Here is a 14,327-nt window from a genome sequence, read left to right on the forward strand (position 1 = left end):
CTAAATCTTTACATATTACGTATATAGAGGAACATATAGATGGATAAATAAATAGTGTTGATACGTGAATATTCAGAGAACTGTATTCATTCCAAATTTGCAGAATATGCGCTAGGAAGATAGTCAATCCATTTGCAAGGTCATACAACCTGATACAATATCATACAAGATGATACAACAAGGCAATGTGTGCATCGTTGATTAAACAGATCTTATACACATAAGAGATTCCTTTCTCTTAAAGAAACGTGAACGATATTATTTTACAAGCCGATACGTGCAAAATAATATACAGAATCTATCATTCCGCTATTTCCTCGTAACGAATCTCGATCGAAGCAGCGATCCCCGATAATCTGCCAGCAGTGGCGGATCGGTTTCGAGCTTTCCCTCGACCGATTATGACCGCTTTCTCTTTGACTATCACATACTCCATAACTGACATCGCTACCAGACAACACCGATTTCCCTGTGAATCGCTAATTCCTCTGTGCAATTGACAGCGACAGTCGTCGCGTCGATCGAGCCAGTTCGAATCAACTTCTCACGCTTTAACGAGCCGTGTGCACGTCAACCGACACCATACTCGAGCTCAAATGTATCGCTCTCGAAAGAAACACATTGAAAATTGACAACGACACCGTTGAATTTCACCGGTCAATGTTTTTTATTTTTTATTTCTATTTTTTCTTTCTTTTTTTTTTTTTTTTGTTTTTAAAACGAGCGATGGAAGAGGAAAAAGGTAGAAAGAGACGAAGGGAGAAAGAGAGAGGCACAAAATTGGCCGACAGTTTGAACGAGCATGAGTCGACGCCGGCGGCGGACCCACATCCATCAAGGCGGCCCACAAGCGGACCATTATTGCGGGCTTTCTCCCGTAATTGAATTTAAGCACCAGCGAAGATATTATTTAACTAATTAGACACAAAGGGCGCGTTCACGGCGGGCCAATCGCGATTGACCATCGCACGCGCATACACGCGTCGGGAGGGCTCAATGGAGGGAAAGAAGAGGGAGAAACACAGGGTGGAGGCAGAAGCCGTTTGTTTTAAAACAGCCGGTCGTTGACGCGCCGCTGGACGGCGATTCGTTATTCCGGCATTGGCCGCACGTCGCGGGAAAAACCAGCCGTTTCTCTCTTTCTCCATTCTCGCTCCCTTTGATTCCATTCGATCGGAAAAAATTGGGATGGGGTGCAGTCTTTTTTGATATCGTGGTTTGAAGATTACGTGGCAGTGAGAATTTGTGCGAATGACGAAGGATACGTACTGGGGATTTGGTGAATATTTGTGCTAATTTTGGAAAATTAGCGTACGAGTAAATTAGAACGTACGGTGTCCTGTAAAAATGTAACCGTACGTGATAAGAATCTGTGTCATGCGTATGAAATCTTTAAATGGGTATGATCGAAAGGAGTGAGAGTTTTGTGTTAATCGTTGAAGAATTAAGAGAATTAAAAAAAAAAAAAGAATTTCTTATAGAGAGGTCAAGAGCGAGAGTTCAAAGATAACCAAGTAAAAATCATTCTTCATTGTTAGACCGTGAATGCTTAGACAATTGTGGCAAATTTAAAATGCAGAAATGTACAGATTGTATGTAATATTTAATTCGTTAAAATATTTGTTATAATATTTATAACACAAATATTTGGTAACTAAAACAAGTTCCTATTTAAATTCCATTACTTTGGTTATGTTCAAAAGGATGTAAGATTGCATAAGAATCCGCAGTTTATTTATTACGTTACTTTTGTATATTCTTTTTATTTTCTGTTCTTAAAAGGCCTGCTCGCAGCCTGACATTCTTACAATAGTTTCTGGAAGTGTAGTAGGATCGAATTTCTGGTTGGTTATGGAGATTTCTAAAGGTGATGGAAATAGTAGACGGTTAGCGTTAACGATTTTGAAAAGTCACGTAGACGTAGGAATGTAATAGAATCGCGACATAGATCCATCGAGTTAGTTTCTTTTTTATTTTTGTTCGCAGGTATTATGAAACCGGCAGCTTCAAGGCTGGTGTAATAGGTGGCTCGAAACCGAAGGTTGCAACTCCACCGGTGGTCGAAGCGATCGCTAACTACAAGAGGGACAATCCAACAATGTTCGCGTGGGAGATCAGGGATCGATTGCTTGCTGAAGGCATTTGCTCGCAAGACAACGTGCCATCCGTCTCCTCGATCAATCGGTGAGTCCAAATTTTCCGGTCAGATTAATCAAAACTGACCAATTATACAAAATCCAGTAATCTGACTGAGATCTACGAAACTATAAAACTATAAGATTGTTTAATAAAGACAAGAATGAAAAGTTGAAGAGTTCGATTTCAAATATGATCGAGTCTTATGAATTATCATTCTAATTAAAACAGACATAAGAAATTTTCCTCTCTTCAAAGTTGTTAATAATTGACCTGCAGACACTTACTTTATTAGTCATGGGGAAACGTAATAACTAGCATTAGATGTCGCTAATTATTTCAAAACAACGAACCAGCAAATAACTTCTTCGATCGTACGTTCCTTATAAATAGACTGGAACGCTTACTCGTTCATGGAGAATTCAAAGATGCAAAGATATATAGAATATCGAAAATAGAGTAGCTACTTGTTATAACATTTAATAACAGACGTTTCATAAATCTATAAATTCGCACAAAAATTCCATAATCTACGTAATGTACTTACATATTAGTACGAGAATCGAGTCTTTGTAAAATTAAATAGATTCCTTCTACGATCCTCGCAAAAGTGCGGACGAAGATTCTCCTTTCATCGTTCACAAACAAAGTTCGACCGAAGCACCCTCCCGAATCAAGATTAAACCGATTCTTCGTCATCTCCAAATCGATGAACTCGTCGAGACACGAAATTTATCGTGGAGAACGATTGAAGAAAGCGAGAAGGGCGTGCAAACAGAGCATATGCTTGATGCGAGCGGCAATGGGAGCGATTAGTTATCCTCGGAGACGAGGAAGGATCATCCCCACGTCCCGTGCATCGAGATAAGCGTGTGCAGAGAGCCGGTCCGCCACCCCGATCCTATTGACCTTTCGCAGGTTCCTTCGGGAATGGGGCCGATTAATTCAAGTGTTTTTACGTCGCCCAATAGATCGAGCAAGCAGGGGGTGGGGAGAGGTGGCGTGGCTAGGAACACGAGTATCCACGGGTAAAGGGATGCCCTATGGAACGGGGAGTGAGCTCCCATGAGACGGCATTACAGCGTATCAGCACCGCGCAAACTGAACGAGTGGATCCCCTTTTCGAGCAACAGAAAAGCCAGCACGGTGAAGCACGGGGAAAAGAAAGAGAGAGAAAGCGAACGAAGAGAGACCACTGGGGTACCATTGATCGGCACACATATGTCCCGAGATTTAATCAGTCGCTACTTAAGACCTTATCTCCCGCTTCATCCGACACCCCCTGTACGCATCTACTACTTCATCGTTTCTTCGCCCTGCGCCACTTTCGAGCACGCCGCCGGTCTGATAATGTAATCGAGCGTAATGCGGATCGAATTGGTTGGCGCAAGTGAAATCCACTAACGCGATTTCCGGCAGCCACCAGCGTTAATGGAAACGCACGCAAATTAGTTGGCCCGCATTAGGCGGAAGTGGTACTCAGGGATATTTAGATGTCTGCTGACGACGGAGTTGAACTTACGAGACTTTGGTCAGGTTGGGGAATCTTGATCTTCAGTTTCAATTCCTCCAGATGAGGAATTTTGATTTGATCCATCTAATTCGAAACGTTGTCTCCTACCTATATCTAATACTCATCAGCATTTACACCTCTGTTAGGAGACATTGTACTCGCAGAAGTCTTCATCCACTGTACTGTACATCTCGAATAGTATACACACAAATTATTTGGAGAGAACAATAGAGAACAATAGAGAACATAGCGACGCATAACATCATGTTCATTTCTTAAGAGATAAGGAAATAATAAAGCAACCCTTACGATTAATCATCTTGGTAGAAAACAGGTTAATTTTGCAACGAAAATTCTGTACCATTTTATTTCAATAAATATAGCCTCTTTGTAAAATGACGATTTTAGAAGACTTTTATGATTGACTGTATACTGTATATTTACAATTCTCGAAGATAAACTCTAGAAAATTCATTACCACGTACATACGAATGTTCTCGAATAATCAGTAAATTCGTCATATCTACGAATAATATAACAAAAGAAGCGAACAAGCAGTTGTACGTACGATCGCAAAATCAAACGCTAAAGTTTCTAAAATACGATCATTTTCCGCCACATTCTTTCGACAGCCAATTTACAAGAATTTCGAGCGAGCGAATCATCTGCAGAGCGAAGTTTTGTCGCGCGCATATTTCCCATTTTTCCAACGAGGAGGACGTGGATGGTGTCGTGATAGCCACGATAGCGTGAAACGTGGGCGTATGTAGGTACAGGAATTGCTTTCTGGCCGAGGTTTTCGATGTGTCTAGGATTGCAGCGGAGGGTGCGGCGCGGTGGCTTGTTGCTCGAGTGACTCCTCCAGCTTCTCCACTCCTCGTTCTATCTCTGTCTAACACTCCGTCTTCTCTCCATCGAAACTTCTCCTTTTCCTCCTTGTTCGTATCCCCGACCCAAGGCCCAGATGGCGGGTATTGATCTGAATCCGGAGAGCAGATCGCCTGGAAAAACTTACCCCGCGGATACTTACCTACCCACCTTTCGCTATCTATATGCACCTATCTAACCTACCTTCACCAACTCACGTACACCGAGCCCGCAACCTTCCGGCGGTGTCTACGTGTAGGTAAATGTATTTCCGCTCGCCGAGCAATGGATAGAAACGCGCCCGATGCTTCGCTACCTGAAATGCACGGAACGGAAAACGTGCTCCACGGATGCCCTTAAGTGATTGTTTACGCCGATTGATCGCGCTCGACGATCGACCGAGAAATCGATTTTCATACGTAGAAACGAACGTTAATAACTTTTAAGCACTTTGCAAAATTATGGGACTTTGTACGAGAAGAAATGGTTTTCCTGTGAAAGGGTTTCTGTGAAGAAATTCTAGGAAGCTATAAAAACTCGGCTAATTCCAATGTCGAGAAATACTTGCTTATTTGATTCAGTAGCGTAATAATGTTAGTTTCTTAAAATTAACTTTGGCTTTTTGTGGATATTTCATTCAGAGACTCTCGGTATTATAGAAAAGTAGATGTCTAGGAATTACAGTTTCTTTATAAGGCGAAAAAATTGAACAGTTAACGCTGTAAATATGAAACTTGTACCAAAGCAATCAAAATGAAATGTACAATCCCAAAAATGCATCGCGGTAAATTTCCAAAATTTCCATAAGAGCCTGCAAATTCTTTTTTTGACTATTCTGAATATTTCGATATTATAGAGGAATGGCTAGAAAAATGATAAAACACATCGATATGGCGGATGTTCCAGAAGAATTCGTTTAGAAAAAGTCAAAACGGGTGAAACACACAAACGGTTCCAAAGCAAGATTTCTCTGGTCGAAGGCAGAAAACAGGGGAATATGAGGGTAGCGAGTAACGCTGGGATTTCTCCCATTATGATCGTGTCTCGGTTTTTCTAGCTTCGAGCTAGCTTTCGTACGGAGAAATAATGATACGGCTAATATAATGTATTGTCTTGCTTTTGCCGGGGCACTTCGGAATGAGACCGGCCGCGAACGGGAGACACGGAGAAACGAAGAGAAAGGAACAGGGACGTTGGCTACCGCGGTAAAAAACCAACGGCCGAGGAGAGCGAAATAATGGAGTGGCTTTCGCGAAAAATAACAGATATATATCCTGAGTATCAACCCGGGATCGAGGGGCGCGGAAAAACAGGCGAAAAACGCGGCCAAGATTGGACGGTAACAGTTCGAGCCTTGTTTCTACTTTGCTGAATCGACCGAACAATCTTCCCTCTTTTCTTTTCATTCTTTCCTTTATTCGCCACCCTGTTACCCTTTAATTTTCCAATTTCTACTAACGACACTGTCTTCCTCAAAGAGACATGCGTGAATTAAATCACTGGTTTTATCGAAATTAATATATTGGATTTCTTCAGTTTGTATTATGTTTGTATAAATGTATTAAGTAAATTAATATTATGAACGGTTCTATCGTATCATCTAATATTTTCATTCCAAGGCTAAAGACGCGAAGTTGTATAGGCTTTATTATGACAGAGACATGTTTCAGATAGATTTTTAAGATAGATATATAGATACAGGGAGTGAGTATAAAAATGAAAATAACAGTGGTTCCCTAATCGTTTCAAACCGTGTATTCTTTTTATTCGTAATGCGTTGTCAACGTTTAATCGTTCAACAACGCTGAATAAATCGGACAATTTTTCTTTTTCCCTTCTATTCATCCATTTTATTCTCGGCCTAGTACCATTCTTCACTTGTCGAATTTATATCGACTCTATTTTCTTTTGACACTACACCCATCGATGCTTAATGTGTACCAAAATATTCCCTACGTAAATTATTACGATTAAAGCTGTGCGATAAAAATAAAAAATAATCATATCTCCACCTTCACAAGGAACAATATTAATTTTGTGAAAAGCACCTGCGTGATCTTAATAATTACGAACATAGTAAACCCACGACTAAGTAGTTCTAGTGTTAATGAAAGTTCTTACACGAATGAAACTCCTGAAATTGGTGGCAAAGAAACACGAAGAGCAATTCGTTTTGTAATAAACATTGTAAGAAGAAAAATATCACGAAGGGTTGGATTGAATGGGAAGTAAGAAAAGAGAAATTGCTGCGATGGTACAACGGCGGATTTCGGGAGGAAATATTGATAGGCTCGGCTTCGGCTGCGGAGTCACGCTCGAGTAGCCGGCTCTCAGTTGAGGTCTATCTAACACACACGTACACGAAACCGAACGTGTAGAGGCTCGACTCTCTGCTTCTCTATCTCTCGCGTTTCTCTTTACGTTTCTCCCCGAACGCCTTCCTCCTTTCGGCCGCGGAGGAAGTCTCAGGGGCAGATCGATAAGGAGCGAGGTTCGCCCGAGAGCTTTACGCCGGCTTCACAGCCTCCTTCTTCTCGTTTCCTCGACGCAACCCCCGAGACGTCACGGTCTCGCGTGTGCCTCGCGCGTTCGCCCTTTCTCGCGGCTTCCATAGAGTCGATAGTATCGGCCTAAGGGAGGATGACTCCCTCGACTTCCCGTTACTTCATTCGTGAACATTACTTTCATCGAACCTACCTCTTAACCTGTTAGCCAATGACGACTTCATTCGTCACGTTTCTACACGTGACTGTATATTTAGCTGGGATTCTACGTTTTTCCTTCTGGTGGCAGATTGTCCGAGCTGCAGAACAAACATCTATTGATATAGTAATGGAATATATGGCTATAATGACAGAAACACGCGAAGGCTATATGTTGGAAAACAAAATAATTTCTGTCTTTTGTAGCGGAATAATTTTGAGACTGAACGTCTCGTCAACTAATTTCACATCAAAATTATTTTATTTTACTTAAACTTATTACTAAAGTCCAAATCTAAAATCGAATTTAATGACTCCGCCATTAACACACGAGTTAACAGGTTGAAGAATAAATTTTGAAACGAAATCGGAATCGTTGATAGCCCGGATCAATTCATCATTCCCCACCTCCGCAACTTTAATTCGACGTAATGACCAGCATAGGCAACAACAGTTGGTAGGAAATCTGTCGCTCGGAATCTCTCGATGGAATTGTATCAATCTGTCATCGCGAACGTGTAGCAAGCGCTCTTTTCTGCTATCGTGCCGGGTCAATCTCCCGTGGAGGAGGCACCAGGCTCTGCGCCTTGCTCTCCATTACTTCCATATCATTTCGCACCCCCGGAAACCTCGCAGCTTGGCGCAGGAGCAGCCAACGCCGCGGAGCCATATGGCCGGCTATACTCCGCGACTCCAGAGACAAGGGTGGCCAATAGGATGGCTGCTACTTTCATGCCACTTTCGACTTTCCGCTCCGCGTCACCGGTATCTCCCTTGTTCATCTTTCGCTTATTAAATTACATCGCCATAAATAACGCCTGCCCACCGACTGCCTTATTTACCATTCCATCGACTCCGCGGGAGGAATCGTCTTCCCTCTTTGTAGCTGACGAGTCGCCGCACACTATAGGATTTCGGTAACGAAACGAAGCATCTTTCCTTTGGACCCTTTTCTCACGACACCGGGATATATGACATTTTCTATAAATTTTTTACTTTTCGGAAAAGTTAGATTTTTGATTGACTTTGAGGCACAGGCAAAATTGATAAAATCAGAAGATCTCGCCTCCGAGATATATCCACTATCGCTGTCTGTGTCAATTCTTTGCTTTTCGAAGAAGAGTGGCATTAAAATAATATTTGGTTGACTTTGACATCAAAGTAAAAATTAAGAGAAAAATTACAATTACTGGGAATTAAAATTGGCCCCAAGTCAAAGGTGAAATCTCGTGTGATATGACGATTAAGCGCGGCACACGCGGTCGGAAGGAAACAATATGGTGCACCGTGGCGCGGTGAAGTTTCGTTGAAGCAGCCATATTTGCAGAACGAGCGACAGAGCGCGGATAGACCCCTCCTACGTAAAGCGGGAGCACCCTCGGGGTTGGTCGGAGGATCCGGGGATGATGCTCCACGTTGAGAGCTGTGGCGGTGGCGGCGGCGCGTATCCATAACCGTCCTTTGTCTGGATAACGCAATTATTACCGCGTTTCATCATAGCCCCCCTCGGTCGAAATTAGCCTCAAATGAAGTTACAATTACGGTATCCTTCGTGTCCCCGGCGTCGAACCAAGGGAAACGATGCTGCGTAGCATAGAGAAAGAGAAATAGAGAGAGAAAGACGAATTCAGGGGTTGAACGTCGACGACGGCGGCCACGACCACAACAACGAAGACAACGACGAAGAGGACCAGGCCGCCGGCCGAGATACGCAATCCAGGTTGCCGTGGAAACGTCAGAGGACAGACGGAACCGCAATGAAACCGGATGGCCGCCTACTCTGCCAGCCCATAATGCTTCGTCCCCTTTTGTTCTTGGCCGAGAGCTGGAATACTAAAGTTATTCGGCCACTGTACCGTCAAAATCCTCCTACCGGACGACTATCGTCATTGCCGTGGCGGCAATTGCCCACGCTTGCACGTGAATCGCCACGGATTACAAGATTTTGCACGAAGAACATGTAGGATTTATCCAATAATCTTATTTTTTTTTTTTTTTTTTTCTGCGGAAACGTAATTGATATGGAATTTGTGATGAAATTGCAATAGAAACCTGATTTGTAGGATTTATAGTGACTTCTTTAAGAAATGAGTCATGCCTTTGTTGTTTAATCCTCGAAGATCATGTTACAGTTTTGTTATGCGATAGAATTTCGTTTATGCGAATTCACATACTTGAAGGAATTGTAGTTAGTGTCTTATTAAATAAACTTCCATTGTATGAACCAACATTTATAGATATAAGGAACTTTAGTCGTATAAATCGTTCATCCTCTAACAGGTTCATATAAGCAAAATTATATTATTATTTCAAACTTTACTTTTATATGATAAATTATACAATACGGTTGTTTATATTATAACGATAAAAACAATAAAAACCAAGTACAGGATGCCACGAATTAACTATTACAATAGCATTAGATCAAAATGAACCAGGCTAATAGACAAACGATTAAATCGTACATTTTTACTTGAGGACTGAATGCTCTATGCCCCGAGTCTGCGTCCGAATGTTTCGAAATCCTATTTCGGTTGCTTAATTGACAGTTGCCTCTCTGTACGAACGATCGTATCTCGAATGGATAAAAGCGGACACGCGAAGGTGAAATGGAAAGCGGAATGGACGAAGTTAAAGAAACTTTTATGACGCGAGTAATTAAGGAAACCGTCAACGAAACTCGCAACTCCGATTTAATATCTCACGGTGAAAACATTCGGTTGGATTTCATTGCGATGGAACAATGCCATCGTGACTAACACGAAAACTATTACAACGTTACGATATCGCTAACGAGGGAAGGACGGCATTTGCGCGTTGACCGACGATGACTCGTCGATTAATAACCCGATGACGCCCGATGATTGACAGTTAATGAACCATCGAATATTCGAAGATTAATCGGCTATCTCCAATGAAGTAATCACGGAGAAGTTTAATCGAATATTATTGCGCGCGGCGTAATATGCCTCGTGATCGAGCGTGGAACAAAATGGCAACTCACTCTACTACGATTCGCGTGCTTCAACTCAGATTTTGCCATCTATGATCTCTTGCAAACGAGATAATCTAGACCAAAGTATTTATATTGCTAGCAGTAGATACTTTTCTTCTTATTAAAAATTATTTATTTATTTATTAACATAATATCAATCGTTTTGTAACGTACTCAAACGTTTCAATGTACTTCAATAAGTCAATCTCTCTGAAAATAATAAGACAATCTTTTATGTAATTTTTCAAGTAGCTTTTTTATCTACTTTTTCAATGCCTCGCTCGTTAAAATAATAGATGTTTAAATAAGTAAAATAAAAAATAGATGTTAAAATAATGATGTTAAAATAATACATTGTACGCTTTATATTTCTTCTGCCTTCTACGTCTTATTGACATCTCCATATCTCTCACGTATGTTTCTTTTTATTCACTGGTTCGTTCATTAAAATGAATTCATACTAAATATTTGCTAATGCCGAAACACTGTAGCATCTTACATAAATGTAAAATCTAGATGTCCGATAAAGCGAACGAAACTTGAAAACATAGACTAAGAATGCTCGTCTGTGGAAAAAAGAAAGCACCGAACGTATTATTCGCACGATAATAGGAATCGCATCGTTTCGTAACAGCAACCATGATCCAACTAACGCAAATTTCCATCAGAAAATGAATGTAAATGGGGTCTAATAACTAGAAAAATGGGGATTAAAGCGTCCCACTTGACATCATTGTTGACGAAAAGACTTAACCGACAACGACAAGCCATCCGGGGCTTTTCAGTGTCGTGAAGATCATCGTGGCGTAACGCGAACCTTAAAATTTGCATCGAAATGCAAATGACCGGGACCAAATACCGGAAGAATTTGAAGGATCGACAACTCTATAGGATTCGACGACTCTCGCATAAATCTAGATGCCCTCGAAATGCATAATGGCTTGTAGATAGAACTGTGTCCTCTTCGCTGCGTGTCGAGGGGTGAGAGGTGTCGTTCCGAGACGATATATTATAAATCGTGTGTTACATTGTGCTTAGAGGATCCTCGTGACTGTTGACTCGCCGGTATCATTGTTGGAAAAGCGGCTTTTGTTGCTAGTACTCCAGCCATCGCAAACAAACACGCAAACACGCTTTTGGCTAGCTGTGTGTATACGCGTTAACATGTACGCGGAGACACGTAGAATACAAGTGAGTAGTTTCACGGTGGTTGTAGGGTGTCACAGTTAATATAGTTGTGTGTACGAAACGGGCAGCTGCTGTTTGACAATGCGAACTACGTCCCCAGATATAATAATATACTCGTCCCTGGTACCGACCAAGGGAACACTTCATCAAACTGACTACGATGCGGTACTAGGGTACCGTGCCACGGTGCTCTGCTTTAATCTAACTTATACCTGACTTCGTACCGTGGAGACATAGCTCTCGACACACCCTTGCAGATCCAGGAAGGCCTTACTATCATTCGTACGATTCTGAAGAATCGACTCTGGGATATACGTAACAGATGAGAGTATTATTTCTTCGTTTATATCGAGTTAGCGCTGGAAGTCGAGATCCATTGGTTATTTCATCGATTATTCGTCAGAAGAGAAACATTTTGTTTCTTTCGTGAGGGTGGGACGTAGATGCGGTTTTTCGTCCGCGTGAAGTTCGTCATCGGGTTATCTCTTTTCTAAAAGAGAAATACGTAATAATGTTTTCATTTACAATTATTCAGTTTCAATTATTCTTCGAACCACTCTTCAGTTACGTTGTACCGTTCCTCGAATGTTGATTCTTCTTCCGATTATTCTTCAGAGAAGAAACGTTCCTTTCTTTCGACACGGTGAATGATGAAACGGAAAATTACTCGTAGAAATCGAATATTCCCCCAATTATTCGTCATAGAAGGAAGCGTGTTTTTTGCGACACGGCGAAGCGCGAATTTGCAACGAATTACTTCTAGACGTCGAACGTTCCTCTCGTTATTATTCGTTCGAGAAACGATTCGCCTTCGCCGAGGAGATACTGAGGAGGAAGCGGAAGGAAAGAAAGAGCCAGAGAGGGAAAAAATCGACGAGGTAAATGACGAGGTAAACTGCGTCGATTGGTACGAGCAGGGATCATGATCGCGGTAAGAAAGCAGAAAAAAATAATTAAGCCCGCCGTGAAAGATAACACTGGCGAGAGAAACGGTAAACCCCGCTTCCTCCTCCGTAGCTTTTGTTCAAGAATCACACCGTACTACACCGAGAAGCGGCAAGTACAGCACGGTCCCGGGGTATATTACAGCCTCTCGAGAGGTGGTGGAATATCAGGATACACCTTTTCCAGCCATTGTGCTCCTCTGAAGGGCGTACAATGGCCGTGGAGCGAGTCCCGTATTGTGTCTACAGCTCAACGAAATAGTTCCCTGCGATTCTCCTTCCCTTTCCAACATCCGCGTTCTCCGATCTTCTTTCTCTCTTTTCTATCTCTATCCTTACCCTGCCACGCCGTTTCGCCATTCTCTCTCTCTCTCTCTCTCTCTCTCTCCTTGACTCCTCGGGTTAAAGAGAAAGGGGAGTTCCGTTCCAATGTTGCACGCTCGAAGCATCTGCCCCCGAAAGAGACTGGTAAATCCTCGAAAGCCACCCGAAATCCCCCGCAATCCTCGTGAAGATGTATATAATAGCACGTAATAACTTCTTAACCCTGCATTAGTGGCGTGAATTCGTTTCTATCGACGAAATATAATCGAGCAAGTGGTTCAGCGAACAGGCTATTGTGTCTTTACTAAGAATAAGACTATACTCATGATACTTTTCAATGATAATAAGTATATTCCGTTTAGTGACTTTCCTTTGCAATTAATGAGTATCAAAGGTTGAAAGTTCGCGTAGTGCATTGTATAGAAACGTTACGTAAGTTGGCCATCGCTATCAATATTATGTTTCGAAATTGCCTCCATGGGATTGTAACGGAACGTATCTAACAAACTACCCGTTTCTATCCGTTTTATTCAAAAGCAGAATTCCTGATATATATTCTCTTCTGCATCCTACTTGGATTCGATCTTGACCCACGTCCAACATGGAACTCAATGCTGTAATTACACTGTTTCCTCTGTTCAATAATTCTTCCACAAACGGAGAATTTCCATTGGACTGACTTACAAACCAGTATCGATCATCTTGTTCTTCGATCTGTCACAAATTATGGGTCATAAGGGATGATAATGAAGACATGAAGAAAAGCTCCATAGTAAAATCGAGGCGATAAGAGGTGGTATTTAATCCATAGAGATTAACTCCTGTTCGTCGGAGAAAATTTTAGTCCATCCAGCGACGAGCTTCGTCGTCGACGACGACGAAGGGGGAGGACTGTCAGAGGGTGGCGGAGGAGTGGCGCTGGTACCGGTGAAATGCGATAAAGTTGGCGTAGAGGTAATTTGAGTATAAAGTTTTATTCGCAATAATTTAGCCGCGCGTGGAAACGGGGGTTGGTGGAATATAGAAGAGAGAGAGAGAAAGAGAGAGGGGGTTGGAAAGGGAAGGTAGTAGGAAGGTTGCAGAGGTGCTCGCCCCCCGGGAAGCGTGCAAGAGCTTGGGTCATATATTTGATGGGATACTTGGCATAAAGTCGCGCATAAAAGTAATGCCAACATTAAAGTTTGTGGTTCCAGAGCCGTGGCACGGCTGAACCTCATCCTCTGCCACCGAACTATGCTGCTACTACGCTCGGAACGTCTCTGCGATTTTACGTTGGTCCCGAGAAGGTAGGCGACCGGGGAACGTCTTAAAGTATCGACCTACGCTGCTACCAGCCGTTATGCATCATACGTCATGGTTCGCGTTCGTCTGTTATAGACTTCATCCCCTCTAGTATCCGGAGGATGATCTGTTTTATGCGATTCTAACGTCAAAGTAAACAATCGTGGATATTACAGCGGCGAATTAATTTCTTGGAATGTATACATAGTATCCTGAAATCGACGTGGTCAAGAAATAGCAGAAAGAAGAAAATAGTTTTATATGAAGAGATAAATGGAAAATATAGGATGAAATTTTTTTATACGAGCAAATTAACTTGAAATATTTGTTTGTTAAAACTCATGATTTCTTACCATATCGAAAATATTGCATATATA

At 42.0% G+C, this 14,327-nt stretch overlaps 1 protein-coding gene across 11 annotated transcripts in view; it reads left to right on the plus strand.

The window, feature by feature from the left end:
* Positions 1-14,327, plus strand: part of LOC122567215 (paired box protein Pax-5-like) — a 196,198-nt gene that overhangs the window by 162,373 nt on the left and 19,498 nt on the right. For all 11 annotated transcript variants that reach the window (XM_043725557.1, XM_043725561.1, XM_043725559.1 and 8 more), the window contains one exon: positions 1,987-2,184. In XM_043725557.1, the coding sequence (XP_043581492.1) occupies positions 1,987-2,184 (198 nt within the window). The remainder of the gene's footprint in view (positions 1-1,986; positions 2,185-14,327) is intronic.

Source organism: Bombus pyrosoma, linkage group LG4 (assembly GCF_014825855.1).
Source record: "Bombus pyrosoma isolate SC7728 linkage group LG4, ASM1482585v1, whole genome shotgun sequence".
Taxonomy (NCBI): domain Eukaryota; kingdom Metazoa; phylum Arthropoda; class Insecta; order Hymenoptera; family Apidae; genus Bombus; species Bombus pyrosoma.